Source organism: Pseudophryne corroboree, chromosome 6 (genome assembly GCF_028390025.1).
Source record: "Pseudophryne corroboree isolate aPseCor3 chromosome 6, aPseCor3.hap2, whole genome shotgun sequence".
NCBI classification, from domain to species: Eukaryota; Metazoa; Chordata; class Amphibia; order Anura; family Myobatrachidae; genus Pseudophryne; species Pseudophryne corroboree.
This window is the reverse complement of record NC_086449.1, coordinates 805,089,341-805,103,295: the sequence shown is the minus strand read 5'-3', so window position 1 is coordinate 805,103,295 and position 13,955 is coordinate 805,089,341. Positions and strand designations below refer to the sequence as shown.

Genomic DNA, 13,955 nt, shown 5'->3' with positions numbered 1-13,955 from the left:
GCCAGACACCAATGTCCCTGTCAGACACCCATGCCCCCACAGTGCCAGACATGCCCCCACAGTGCCAGACATGCCCCCACAGTGCCAGACACCCATGCCCCCACAGTGCCAGACACCCATGCCCCCACAGTGCCAGACACCCATGCCCCCACAGTGCCAGACACCCATGCCCCCACAGTGCCAGACACCCATGCCCCCACAGTGCCAGACACCCATGTCCCTGCCAGACATGCCCCCACAGTGCCAGACACCCATGCCCCCACAGTGCCAGACATGCCCCCACAGTGCCAGACACATGCCCCCACAGTGCCAGACACCCATGTCCCTGCCAGACATGCCCCCACAGTGCCAGACAACCATGTCCCTGCCAGACATGCCCCCACAGTGCCAGACACCCATGCCCCCACAGTGCCAGACACCTATGCCCCCACAGTGCCAGACACCTATGCCCCCACAGTGCCAGACATGCCCCCACAGTGCCAGACACGCCGGGCCCCCCACAGTGCCAGACACGCCGGGCCCCCCACAGTGCCAGACATGCCCCCAGTGCCAGATACACATGTACCCGCAGTGCCAGACATGCCCCCACAGTGCCAGATATGCTTCCAGTGCCAGATACACATGTCCCCACAGTGCCAGACATGCCCCCAGTGCCATATACACATGCCCTCACAGTGCCAGACACACATGTCCCTGCCAGACATGCCCCCAGTGCCAGACATTCCCCCACAATGCCAGATATGCTTCCAGTGCCAGACACACAGGGCCCCCACAGGGCCAGACACACAGGGCCCCCACAGGGCCAGATATGCTTACAGTGCCAGACACACAGGGCCCCCCACAGTGCCAGACACACAGGGCCCCCCACAGTGCCAGACACACAGGGCCCCCCACAGTGCCAGACACACAGGGCCCCCCACAGTGCCAGACACACAGGGCCCCCCACAGTGCCAGACACACAGTGCCAGACACACAGGGCCCCCACAGTGCCAGACACACAGGGCCCCCACAGTGCCAGACACACAGGGCCCCCACAGTGCCAGATATGCTTCCAGTGCCAGACACACAGGGCCCCCACAGTGCCAGACACACAGGGCCCCCACAGTGCCAGATATGCTTCCAGTGCCAGACACACAGGGCCCCCCACAGTGCCAGACACACAGGGCCCCCACAGTGCCAGACACACAGGGCCCCCAGTGCCAGATACACATGTACCCGCAGTGCCAGACATGCCCCCACAGTGCCAGATATGCTTCAAGTGCCAGATACACATGTCCCCACAGTGCCAGACATGCCCCCAGTGCCATATACACATGCCCTCACAGTGCCAGACACATGTCCCTGCCAGACATGCCCCCAGTGCCAGACATGCCCCCACAATGCCAGATATGCTTCCAGTGCCAGACACACAGGGCCCCCACAGTGCCAGACACACAGGGCCCCCACAGTGCCAGACACACAGGGCCCCCACAGTGCCAGATGTGCTTCCAGTGCCAGACACACAGGGCCCCCACAGTGCCAGACACACAGGGCCCCCACAGTGCCAGATATGCTTCCAGTGCCAGACACACAGGGCCCCCCACAGTGCCACACACAGGGCCCCCACAGTGCCAGACATGCCCCCAGTGCCAGATACACATGTACCCGCAGTGCCAGACATGCCCCCACAGTGCCAGATATGCTTCCAGTGCCAGATACACATGTCCCCACAGTGCCAGACATGCCCCCAGTGCCATATACACATGCCCTCACAGTGCCAGACACACATGTCCCTGCCAGACATGCCCCCAGTGCCAGACATGCCCCCACAATGCCAGATATGCTTCCAGTGCCAGACACACAGGGCCCCCACAGGGCCAGACACACAGGGCCCCCCACAGGGCCAGACACACAGGGCCCCCACAGTGCCAGACACACAGGGCCCCCACAGTGCCAGACACACAGGGCCCCCACAGTGCCAGACACACAGGGCCCCCACAGTGCCAGACACACAGGGCCCCCACAGTGCCAGACACACAGGGCCCCCACAGTGCCAGACACATGTCCCTGCCAGACATGCCCCCACAGTGCCAGACACGCCGGGCCCCCCACAGTGCCAGACATGCCCCCAGTGCCAGATACACATGTACCCGCAGTGCCAGACATGCCCCCACAGTGCCAGATATGCTTCCAGTGCCAGATACACATGTCCCCACAGTGCCAGACATGCCCCCAGTGCCATATACACATGCCCTCACAGTGCCAGACACATGTCCCTGCCAGACATGCCCCCACAATGCCAGATATGCTTCCAGTGCCAGACACAGGGCCCCCACAGGGCCAGACACACAGGGCCAGACACACAGGGCCCCCACAGTGCCAGACACACAGGGCCCCCACAGTGCCAGACACAGGGCCAGACACACAGGGCCCCCACAGTGCCAGACACACAGGGCCCCCACAGTGCCAGATATGCTTCCAGTGCCAGACACACAGGGCCCCCCACAGTGCCAGACACACAGGGCCCCCACAGTGCCAGACACACAGGGCCCCCACAGTGCCAGACACACAGGGCCCCCACAGTACCAGATATGCTTCCAGTGCCAGACACACAGGGCCCCCACAGTGCCAGACACACATGTACCCGCAGTGCCAGACATGCCCCCACAGTGCCAGATATGCTTCCAGTGCCAGATACACATGTCCCCACAGTGCCAGACATGCCCCCAGTGCCAGACACACATGTCCCTGCCAGACATGCCCCCAGTGCCAGACATGCCCCCACAATGCCAGATATGCTTACAGTGCCAGACACACAGGGCCCCCACAGTGCCAGACACACAGGGCCCCCACAGTGCCAGGCATGCCCTCAGTTGCTGCTCACTGTTCTGCTGGAGGGGAGGAGCGGCGGTGTTTATCTTCAATTCGACGCCGGCCTGTGAGCCAATCAGAGCTTGCGGTCCGGCAGCCAATCAGGCGCCTTAGCTGCCGGACCGCAAGCTCTGATTAGCTCATGGGCCGGCGCTGAATTGAAGATGAACACCGCTGCCGGAGTCAGAGGGGCAGGAAAGGCGCACGCTGCGCTCTCCTCCCCTCCCCTCACACGCCGGAGACCTGCTGGGCAGTATGTCAGGCAGCGGTGGCCAGGTGCAGATCGAGCCGCATGCGGCTCGAGAGCCGCGGGTTGGCCACCGCTGCGCTATATCATAGTTGTGGAGGGCACTATGGCATAATGTGAACTGGGGTTTGTGTGTGGCATAATGTGAAATCGGGGCACTAAAGGGTGTTCAACACATTTGTGGTGCTGGGAGTATTTACACATTATCACTGACGATTTTATTTACAGGGACCAGCACAAGTTACTTGCCCTGGGTCTTAACCCGGCCCTGGGTAGGAGTCACACTACTAATTCTTTACATGTGATCCTGTGGCAATAAGATCAGACACAATGGCGTCAGGAGGTTATACCTCATGAATAAATTGGCACAGTGTCGGACTGGAGCATGTAGGGCCCACCGGGAGAATGCAGTGATAGGGGCCCATACTTAAGGGTGTGGCCAGCCTACAAAGGGGGTGTGGCCAGCCTCCACAGAGTCTTGAAATACACAATAGTCTAGTGCAGTGTAATGCAACATATCTACCATGTATAATACCAAGTGCACAGTCTGAAACCTGATCCCTAGAGGAAGAAGTGGGCACTCAGGCAGTGGGGCCTACTGGTGGTTTCCCTGGTACCCCTGTGGGCCAGTCCAACCCTGAATTGGCATCCGTTTGCCTCGGGGACATTTTTCTTTTGCCCCCTCACCAATATTTTAACCAAACTACCTACCAGGGAAACAAAACTCTGCCCCTATGAAGGAAGAGTGCATTGGAAGGGGGAACCCCCAAAACCAGTGGCAGGACTACAAGGGGTGTAGGCTACGGGCCTGGAGCCAGTAAGGGGTTTTAAATGCTATGTTGTCCCCACCACTCCCTGTGCCCTTTACTGAAGAGATTGGAGTCCTCTCCTGAGACAGCATATGCGACAGACCACACATCCTCAGAACAGAGCTCTGGTACTGGAGGCTAAAGCATCATCAGGCACCTACAGAAACGGATATGACCAAGCATCGCCTCTTCTGCACCTGCCCAATAGTCCATGGGAAGCTGCATGATCAGATTACCTGCAGTTCTCAGCCTTCCTCTTTCCATTTGCATTCAGCTGCATTTGCCGATAAGTATCAGGGGTGAAGGGATTAATGTTAACCAGATTGGGGTCCTCCAATTCTGTACCAGCGTCAGCTGCAAACCTCAGAAGCCTCTGCCCCCTGCAGGGTACTCTGGAGCCAGGAGATGGCAGGTTCTTGTACAGCAAACTCTGCAGATAGAACGCAGCATGCATCATTGTCCTACAGCGAGGACGACTTCATAATGATCAATTAGGTTTGAAGTGTTCGATGGGGGATGGGTGCTCAATAATCCAACATACATAACACATTTATTTTGTGAAACATGACAGCTAAACACAAGACTTTCATGGTGTGGCAAAAAACAAGGCAATGTCCGCAGACCTAGAGGCAAGTCAGTTATCCGATTTAGTGCCAAAGACGGAGGATTCTGCAACTTATTATAAAAGTTATTTTCGACTTAAAGGCTATTGGGGATATGTATCAAGCCTTGTAGAGTGTTAAAGTGTAGAGAGAAAGTACTGTACCAGCCAATCACCTATTTTTCCCAAACACAGCCTGTAACGTGGCAGTTATGAGCCGATTGGTTGTTACTTGCGCTCTACTTTATCATTCTCCAAGATTTAATACCTCTCCCTCTATCGCTCTCTCCAAGGTTTGATACATCTCTTCCTAGGTCTGTAAAGCTCCCACTGTTTCCCTGGAAGAATCCAGCTTTACCTTTGGGGTATATGGAGTATCACAGAGCTTCAGCTTCTTCCATGTGTTGTACAGTATGGAGGATCCAGGACATTCCCCATCATCCATCCGTAGAGGAGAGCAGTCACTGCCGGTAGGGCTGCTTTCCTGATGGTCCTCCTGGGAGGGCGAGACGCCTCTGTCATTCCTCTGCGGAGTCACCGGGAAGGGGCTCTTGTACGTCCTCCATGTCATGTTGCCACTGGCTTCCTCTGAACATTGAGAACCAGTCAAATATCCACTGCTTCCACCATCCTCTTCCTCACTGCTGGAGAAGTCTAGCTTCTGCACCACTCCAGAATCATGCGCCATTTTAGTCATCATCCCTGCAAGAGACAACTAATGAGAGTCACTACATAAGCCCATAACATTTATTTATTTCACACACACATTTATAGAACACTGCAAGAAAATGGAGTTGGATGCAAATCCTCTTTATACCACATTCATGAACTTAACTTGAGAGCTCGCTGTTGTTCAGTTACAATGCCCTTTATTAAAAAACACATTTCTATATATACTGCCATACCCAGGATTCAAACCCATAACCTGTTGGGTTCCAGTCAGACATCCTACTCATTGATCTATTTGATCCTGCATGAAAACAGATTTCTAACTACATGAAGCAACTCACTTTATAAAAAAATAATCAGTATTGCAATTGAGCAGATCTATGTAGTGTGCAGCCACACATCCAATCCCTTGCAGCCACACAATACATAGATCTGATCAGCCTCAATGCTGATCACCCCTTCACAAAGTACAAGATAAGCTTCAAATAGTTACTATTCTCTAGCTTTCTCTGCAAGGGCAGATAGCTTAATGAATAGCATGTCTGACTGCAACGCCACAGGCAATGGGTTCGAATCCTGGGTATGTCAGCATCTTGCAATGTAATAAAGGACAGTGTGACTAAACAACAAAGTTGTCAAGTTCATTAATGTTGTATAGGTATTAGCGATGAAAGTGGCGTGGGGAAGGAGACAGGGGCAGTGAGGAGATGCTGGTGTGTGTGTGTGTGTGTGTGTGTGTGTGTGTGTGTGTGTGTGTGTGTGTGTGTGTGTGTGTGGAAATACTACAACTGAAAGTAATAAAACAGATAATTGACTAGTGCTGCCAAATGCACCCGCCTACTCTACAGCGCTGTGTGCGGTGGCACACTCCACACATACATAGTTACGGCTCTGGGAAGTATGGATAATGAAAGCAACGGGCTCCCTACCGCTACACAGACACTTAACCCAAGGTCTTCTAAAGAAAATCAAGCAGCGGGCCTTCCCCTAACAATACAATCTGTTAAAGCTACATTTTTAAAAGGCACGGTCCCAAGTAGTTCTGTTACAAGGCAAAAAGCTCAGTACCAAAGCACAGCAAGTCAGTGAGTGTGCTGGGATATCAGCTAGCCCTGATCCTATGAATGCACCCATACAATATAAGCCATATATCTGCCACCTGATGCAAGATAAAGAACCTCCCTACAAACATGGCCGCCTGGTGTGACAGTGCTTGCCGACCATACTAATCCCAAACAGTCTGGTTATTTCAGGTGTATGATGTTCAATAATAAATCAGGCTTAGGCAAGACTGGCTGTCCTATTAGGCTCGGGGATAGCAGAGGCTCCTGCATTTTCCACTTATTTATTTATTTATATAGGCTGAATATATATTGATGGGTATTTAAGTTGCAAATAAATGTATATAAGTAAACTATTACCAAGTTAAACCACCAAGATTCATAAACCTAAGGTGGGAATTTAATTACAGCTAGATCCATCAAGACCGCACAAGAACCATAGTATTCGAATGCTCCCAACCAAAGGATTTGTAGGTCAAGCTTACCAAATAGGTTATGAAGCTTCAATCCCTAAATGTTTCCAACACCAGACATTAGGGGAGACAGTCAGATTAGGATTCCATAGTTTTAAGAGAATAGGCAGGAGTCCTTGAAATGCCTCTTTATAGAGGTTACATGCAAATGGTTGTGTGCCAAGGAAATACTGCCCCCAGTGGTCAACATTGGCAGGTAGACTACAAGGACAGTGTAAACAGGTCAAAGCATTGCATGTGATTAGGACTACACAAAGGGACAATACTCCTTTTGCCATAATGAATCTAAACCTACAGCAAACAAAACTATTTTACATAGCATATCCTCTTACAAATCATAAACTCACATATCCCCCATCCCACCCAGCCTGTAGTTACCAGCTACTCCCATTCTTCACCAAAGAAACAGCAACTCACCCTGACACCTAATTATATACTCTGCTGCAATAAGGCTATCAACACCTGACAATCACAGCTGCAAATCATTATTACCCCAATCACTTCAGATTTAAACAAAGTGACCACCCACCTACACCACCAAAATAAAATAAAAAGCCAAAAAAAACAACAAAACAATCAAACAATTCTTTGTTTTGTAATAAATGTATTCTGTATTTTGAGAAACATAAAGCTCTACTCTGTTACAAGTGTTCTTGATCAGCTTCAGTTTGCTTAGCAGGAAGTTAGAAGTACAAAGGAATATTGTTTCCTTTACAGAACAACAACAAAAATCCCACTTAAAAATATTTCATTTTCATAGCAATAGCCAGTTTACCATTCACTTAATATGCAGGCTTAAAGTCAGATGATATGCAGGCTTGAAATCAGCCAGCCACAGAATCTGTGTAATTCATGAGTATCCCGGTTTAAAGGGATAGTATGGTAAGGCATACTGCCGACTTTAAATATCTCCTCTCTGGGAGAAGACACTGCAGGAGACTTTATCATTAAGCCCTGCCCCCACAACGTGAAAAGCGGGTCTGCACAAAGGGGGCGGGGCTAAAATGACGCAGTTTACTTCATTTTAACCTCTTCCCCATCCCACGGACTCGCATATATGGGAGTTTATCTCTTCATCCTGCCCGAATCACTAGGGTGCGCGGAGGATGCGGGAGACCTGCCTACTCTCACAAAATAAAACGTACCCTTACACACAGTTTTCTAAACTCCACCATTCAGGCCAGGTTTTAAGGATACCCATGCTTGAATCCAGATGGTCACACTACATTGACTGAGGTTCTATTTAAGTCACCTGTGGTCAAGCATTGGATATCCTTAAAATCTGGACTTTACTAACTCATTCCTGTTCTCCATTGCCTTATATGTCGCATTGATGCGCATACGCTAAAATATGAAGTGACCCTGCAGATTCCGAAAACTGGGACGTTTTCAAGGGAGGCAGTCATGTGACCGGTGGTCAGGAGACCTGGTCAGTTGCTGGCTGATATGGCCAAATTACAACGCCCACATAATTTTATTAAAGCCTTTACGACATCCTGATACGTCGACTAGACTTAAAGTATGTGAACATGTCTATTTCTGCACAGAATTAAGTATCCCCATAATGTAATACTACAGAAAGCACTGGATACTGATCACTACCCGAGGCCGGATCCGAGTCCAGCTCGGGTTTTCCCGCCTGACTCGGAAACCAGAACGAGGCAAAACGTCATCATCCCGCTGTCGGAATCTCGCGGGGTTTGGATTCCATATAAGGAGCCGCGCGCCGCCGCCATTTTCACTCTGGCATTGGAGAGTGTAGCGAGAGGACGTGTCTCCGTCCTCAGTGTCCTGCATCAGTCCAGTGGTGGTGTGTTGTGCTGCATCAGTCCAGTCACAGTGGTGGTGTCATCTGCTGCCATATGTCCAGTGCTGCTGTATAAGTCCAATCCAGTGGTGCTATGTTGTGCTGCATCAGTCCAGTGGTGGTGTCTTGTGCTGCATCAGTCCAGTCACAGTGGTGGTGTCCTCTGCTGCCATATGTCCAGTGCTGCTGTATAAATCCAGTCCATTGCAGTGGTGCTGTGTTGTCCTGCATTTGTCCAGTGGTGGTGTCCCTGTGCTGCTGTAGATGTACAGTGGTACTGCCATATATATCCAGTGATACTGCCGTATATGTCCAGTGATACTGCCATATATGTCCAGTGATACTGCCATATATGTCCAGCGGTACTGCCGTATAAATCCAGTGAAACTGCCATATATGTCCAGTGGTACTGCCGTATAATTCCAGTGATACTGCCGTGTATGTCCAGTGATACTGCCGTATATGTTCAGTGGTACTGCCGTATAAGTCCAGTGGTGCTGCCGTATAATTCCAATGATACTGCTGTATAATTTCAGTGATACTGCCGTATAATTCCAGTGGTACTGGCGTATATGTCCAGTGGTACTGCCATATAATCCCAGTGATACTGCCATATATGTCCAGTGGTACTGCCGTATAAATCCAGTGGTACTGGCTTATAAATCCAGTGATACTGCTGTATAAGTCAGTGGTACTGCCATATAATTCCAGTGGTACTGCCATATTAATCCAGTGGTACTGCCGTATAATTCCAGTGATACTGCTGTATAATTCAGTGATACTGCTGTATAATTCCAGTGATATTGCCATATAATTTCAGTGGTACTGGCGTATAAGTCCAGTGATACTGCCGTATATGTGCAGTGGTACTGCCATATAATTCCAGTGATACTGCGGTATATGTCCAGTGGTACTGCCGTATATGTCCAGTGGTACTGCCATATAATTCCAGTGGTACTGCCGTATATGTCCAGTGGTACTGCCATATAATTCCAGTGATACTGCCGTATATGTCCAGTGGTACTGCCATATAATTCCAGTGATACTGCCGTATATGTCCAGTGGTACTGCCGTATAAATCCAGTCCAGTGATACTGCCGTATATGTCCAGTGATACTGCCCTATATGTCCAGTGGTACTGCTGTATAAATCCAGTGGTACTGCCGTATAATTCCAGTGATACTGCCGTATAATTCCAGTGGTAATGGTGTATAAGTCCAGTGATACTGCTGTATAAATCCAGTCCAGTGGTACTCCAGTATAAATCCAGTGGTACTGCTGTATAATTCCAGTGATACCGCCGTCTTATTCCAGTGGTACTGCCATATAAGTCCAGTGGTACTGCTGTATAATTCAGTGATACTGCCGTATAATTCCAGTGATATTGCCGTATAATTCCAGTGGTACTGGCGTATATGTCCAGTGATACTGCCGTATATGTCCAGTGGTACTGCCATATAATTCCAATGATACTGCCGTATATGTCCAGTGGTACTGCCGTATATGTCCAGTGGTACTGCCATATAATTCCAGTGATACTGCCATATATGTCCAATGGTACTGCCATATAATTCCAGTGATACTGCCGTATATATATATATATATATATATATATATATATGTATATACCCTGTTGCAGTAATATACTGGTGTTAGACGTGCGTCCGGTATCCGCCATTAGTGCAGTGGGACTGCAGTACCACTCCTAGATGGGCCAGGTGTTTGTGCCGCACACTTGTGTCGCTTAACTTAGTCATACAGCTACCTCATTGCACCTCTTTTACTTCTTTGCATCATGTGCTGTTTGGGGGCTATTTTTTTTTAAAGTGTCATCCTGTCTGCCACTGCAGTGCCACTCCTAGATGGGCCAGGTGTTTGTGCCGCACACTTGCGTCGCTTAGCTTATTCATACAGCTACCTCGGTGCAACCTTTTGGGCCAAAAACAATATTGTGAGGTGTGAGGTGTTCAGAATAGACTCGAAATGAGTGGAAATGTATGTTATTGAGGTTAATAATATGTAGGATCAAAATAACCCCCACATTCTGTGATTTTAGCTGTTTTTATGTTTTTTTCAAAAATCATCCAGAGCCAAACCCAAAACCAAAACACGAAAGGGTGGTTTTGGCAAAACCAATCTAGATCCAAAACACGAGCATGGACCCAGATCCAAAACCAAAACACGAAAAGTGCCTGCCGCACATCTCACTGATGGTATCTCCCAGACGCCAGTCCTCACAGGAGCAGTCCCCATACTTCAGTATGTAACATAGGATAGCTTTCTGGATCTTGCATGCTAGGCTAATGCCATCTTCAGATGACATTAGCCCGTTGCCTGTAATGTGGCAGCCCTGCCAGAGACGTATATCTAGAACGCTGGATGGATATCAATACCATCCAAAAAATAGGATAGGGATGAAGGGGAGCATCATGACCAGCTGGGACTGAGGAATGGAAGTCATAGCATCTGTCATATCCAGGGCTACATTGGGACATGGATTTATATATGTAATAAAATACAAAATAAGGGATTAAACGCCGGTCATTAGTGAGTGACTTTCCTGCCGTAACTTCTCCCCATCAACCTTCTGTGTTGGGTATGCGTGACCGGTGGCTGGGATCCCAGAATGCCGGCAGGGGGCGAGCGCAATGAAGCCACGCTGGGGGATCGGGGGTGAGCTGTGCTCACTACATATTCTATTCCCACTGTATGGGTGTCGTGGACACTTAGTGAACATTCTAGCACCCTGCACCTTTCAAAACATGTGCAGTTCCTCTTCTAGTGTTCATTCTAGCACCCTGCACCTTTCAAAATCCATGCAGTTCCTCTTTCCTGCCTGGGGTGTTGCTCTAAGCTGTGGTGCTTCTCTGCACACTCTGATCTGTTACTCAGTGCTGTGATACAGACCTGTGTGAGCTGAGAAACACAAGAGCAGAGAGCGACACCTCAGGCAGGAAAGAGGAACTGTATGGATTTTGAAAGGTGCAGGGTGCTAGAATGAACACTACTCTTCCCTGCCTGGGGTGTCGCTCTCTGCTATGGTGCTTCTATCACACTCTGGTCTGTTTTTCAGTGCTGAAAACAGACCAGAGTGTTATGAGAAGCACCAGAGCAGAGAGTGACACCCTACGCAGGGTAGAGGAACTGCACATGTTTTGAAAGGTGCAGGGTGCTAGAATGAACACTAGACACTCACGGGTGGGAATAGTCCCTGTTAGTCCACTGTGGGAGGAATGTCAGGATCGCCGGTCACATAACTACACCCCGAAGTGACCACACCAATAAGGCTTTCCCTGTAGCCAGAGTCCCATCCGTGCAGTGTCAGCATGGTGCACCGTACACAGCTACTGGAGCCCTCTTCTGTGGGGATCTTTAACAAACTTGTATTTCATATTACAGAAACAGCCTGAATGGTTTACTTCTGCCATAATAATAGTCAATCATTGTATTTATGTATTTATTTATTTATTTATTTATTTATTAACAGTAACTTTTATAGCACTTTATATTTGAGAGCAGCAATAAAATAAGACAGGTCAATAACAGACAGACAGACAGACAGACAGACAGACAGACAGGTAGGAGGGCCCTGCTCGCAAGCTTACACTTTATAGGGAAATAGGCATTGATACACAAGGATAGATGCTACATATTGCATGTTGGTCTAGCAAGATTGCAAAGGTTCTGGGTGGGCAGACTGTTATTGAAGATGGCTAAATGGATAGACAGATAGATAGAAAGATAGATAGATAGATTGATAGATAGATAGATAGATAGATAGATAGATAGATCGATAGATAGATAGATAGGTGAGGGAGCACTGGGGCCCCCCATGTTGAAGGGAACACAGGTGAGATAGTATAGAGGGACCCCCTGCTGATGGGTACACAGGTGAGGTGGTATAGGGACCCCTGCTGATGGTTACACAGGTGAGGTGGTATAGGCACCCCCTGCTGATGGGTACACAGGTGAGGTGGTATAGGGACCCCCCCTGCTGATGGATACACAGGTGAGGTGGTATAGGGACCCCCTGCTGATGGGTACACAGGTGAGGTGGTATAGGTGAGGTGGTATAGGGACCCCCTGCTGATGGGTACACAGGTGAGAAGGTATAGGGACCTCCTGCTGATGGGCACACAGGTGTGGTGGTATAGGGACCCCCTGCTGATGAGTACACAGGTGAGGTGGTATAGGGACCCCCTGCTGATGGGCACACAGGTGAGGTGGTATAGGGAGACCCCCTGCTGATGGGTACACAGGTGAGGTGGTATAGGGGGACCTCCTGCTGATGGGTACACAGGTGAGGTGGTATAGGGAGACCCCCTGCTGATGGGTACACAGGTGAGGTGGTATAGGGACCCCCTGCTGATGAGTACACAGGTGAGGTGGTATAGGGACCCCCTGTTGATGGGTACACAGATGAGGTGGTATAGGGAGCCCCTGCTGATGGGTACACAGGTGAGGTGGTATAGGGACCCCCTGCTGATGTGTACAATGGTGAGGTGGTATAGGGACCCCCCCTGCTGATGCGTACACAGGTGAGGTGGTATAGCGACCCCCCCTTGCTGATGGGCACACAGGTGAGGTGGTATAGGGACCCCCTGCTGATGGGTACACAGGTGAGGTGGTATAGGGACCCCCTGCTGATAGGTACACAAGTAAGGACCCCCTGCTGATGGGTACACAGGTGAGGTGGTATAGGGACCTCCTGCTGATAGGTACACAGGTGAGGTGGTATAGGGACCTCCTGCTGATGGGTACACAGGTGAGGTGGTATAGGGACCCCCTGCTGATGGGCACACAGGTGAGGTGGTATAGGGAGACCCCCTGCTGATAGGCACACAGGTGAGGTGGTATAGGGATCCCCTGCTGATGGGCACACAGGTGAGGTGGTATAGGGAGACCCCCTGCTGATGGGTACACAGGTGAGGTGGTATAGGGACCCCCCCCTGCTGATGGGTACACAGGTGAGATGGTATAGGGACCCCCTGCTGATGGGTATACAGGTGAGGTGGTATAAAGACCCCCCCTGCTGATGGGTACACAGGTGAGGTGGTATAGGGACCCCCTGCTGATGGGTACACAGGTGAAGTGGTATAGGGACCTCATGCTGATGGGTACACAGGTGAGGTGGTATAGGTACCCCCTGCTGATGGGTACACAGGTGAGGTGGTATAGGGACCTCCTGCTGATGGGTAAACAGGTGAGGTGGTATAGGGACCTCCTGCTGATAGGCACACAGGTGTGGTGGTATAGGGACCCCCTGCTGATGGGCACACAGGTGAGGTGGTATAGGGAGACCCCCTGCTGATGGGTACACAGGTGAGGTGGTATAGGGAGACCTCCTGCTGATGGGTACACAGGTGAGGTGGTATAGGGAGACCCCCTGCTGATGGGTACACAGGTGAGGTGGTATAGGGATCCCCTGCTGATGGGTA

General features: G+C 50.3%; 1 protein-coding gene across 7 annotated transcripts in view; it reads right to left on the bottom strand.

Moving 5' to 3' along the window:
* Positions 1-7,118, bottom strand: part of WEE2 (WEE2 oocyte meiosis inhibiting kinase) — a 36,759-nt gene extending 29,641 nt beyond the window's left edge. For 3 of the 7 annotated variants that reach the window (XM_063928979.1, XM_063928974.1, XM_063928973.1), the window contains exons 1-3: positions 7,089-7,118; positions 4,866-5,209; positions 4,143-4,336 (exon numbers count right to left, since the gene is read on the bottom strand). In XM_063928979.1, coding sequence (XP_063785049.1) covers positions 4,143-4,336; positions 4,866-5,209; positions 7,089-7,101 — 551 coding nt within the window. In that variant the 5' untranslated portion in view covers positions 7,102-7,118. The other 4 variants (XM_063928976.1, XM_063928977.1, XM_063928975.1 and 1 more) reach the window with 4 other exon arrangements.
* Positions 7,119-13,955: the final 6,837 nt, after the last annotated feature.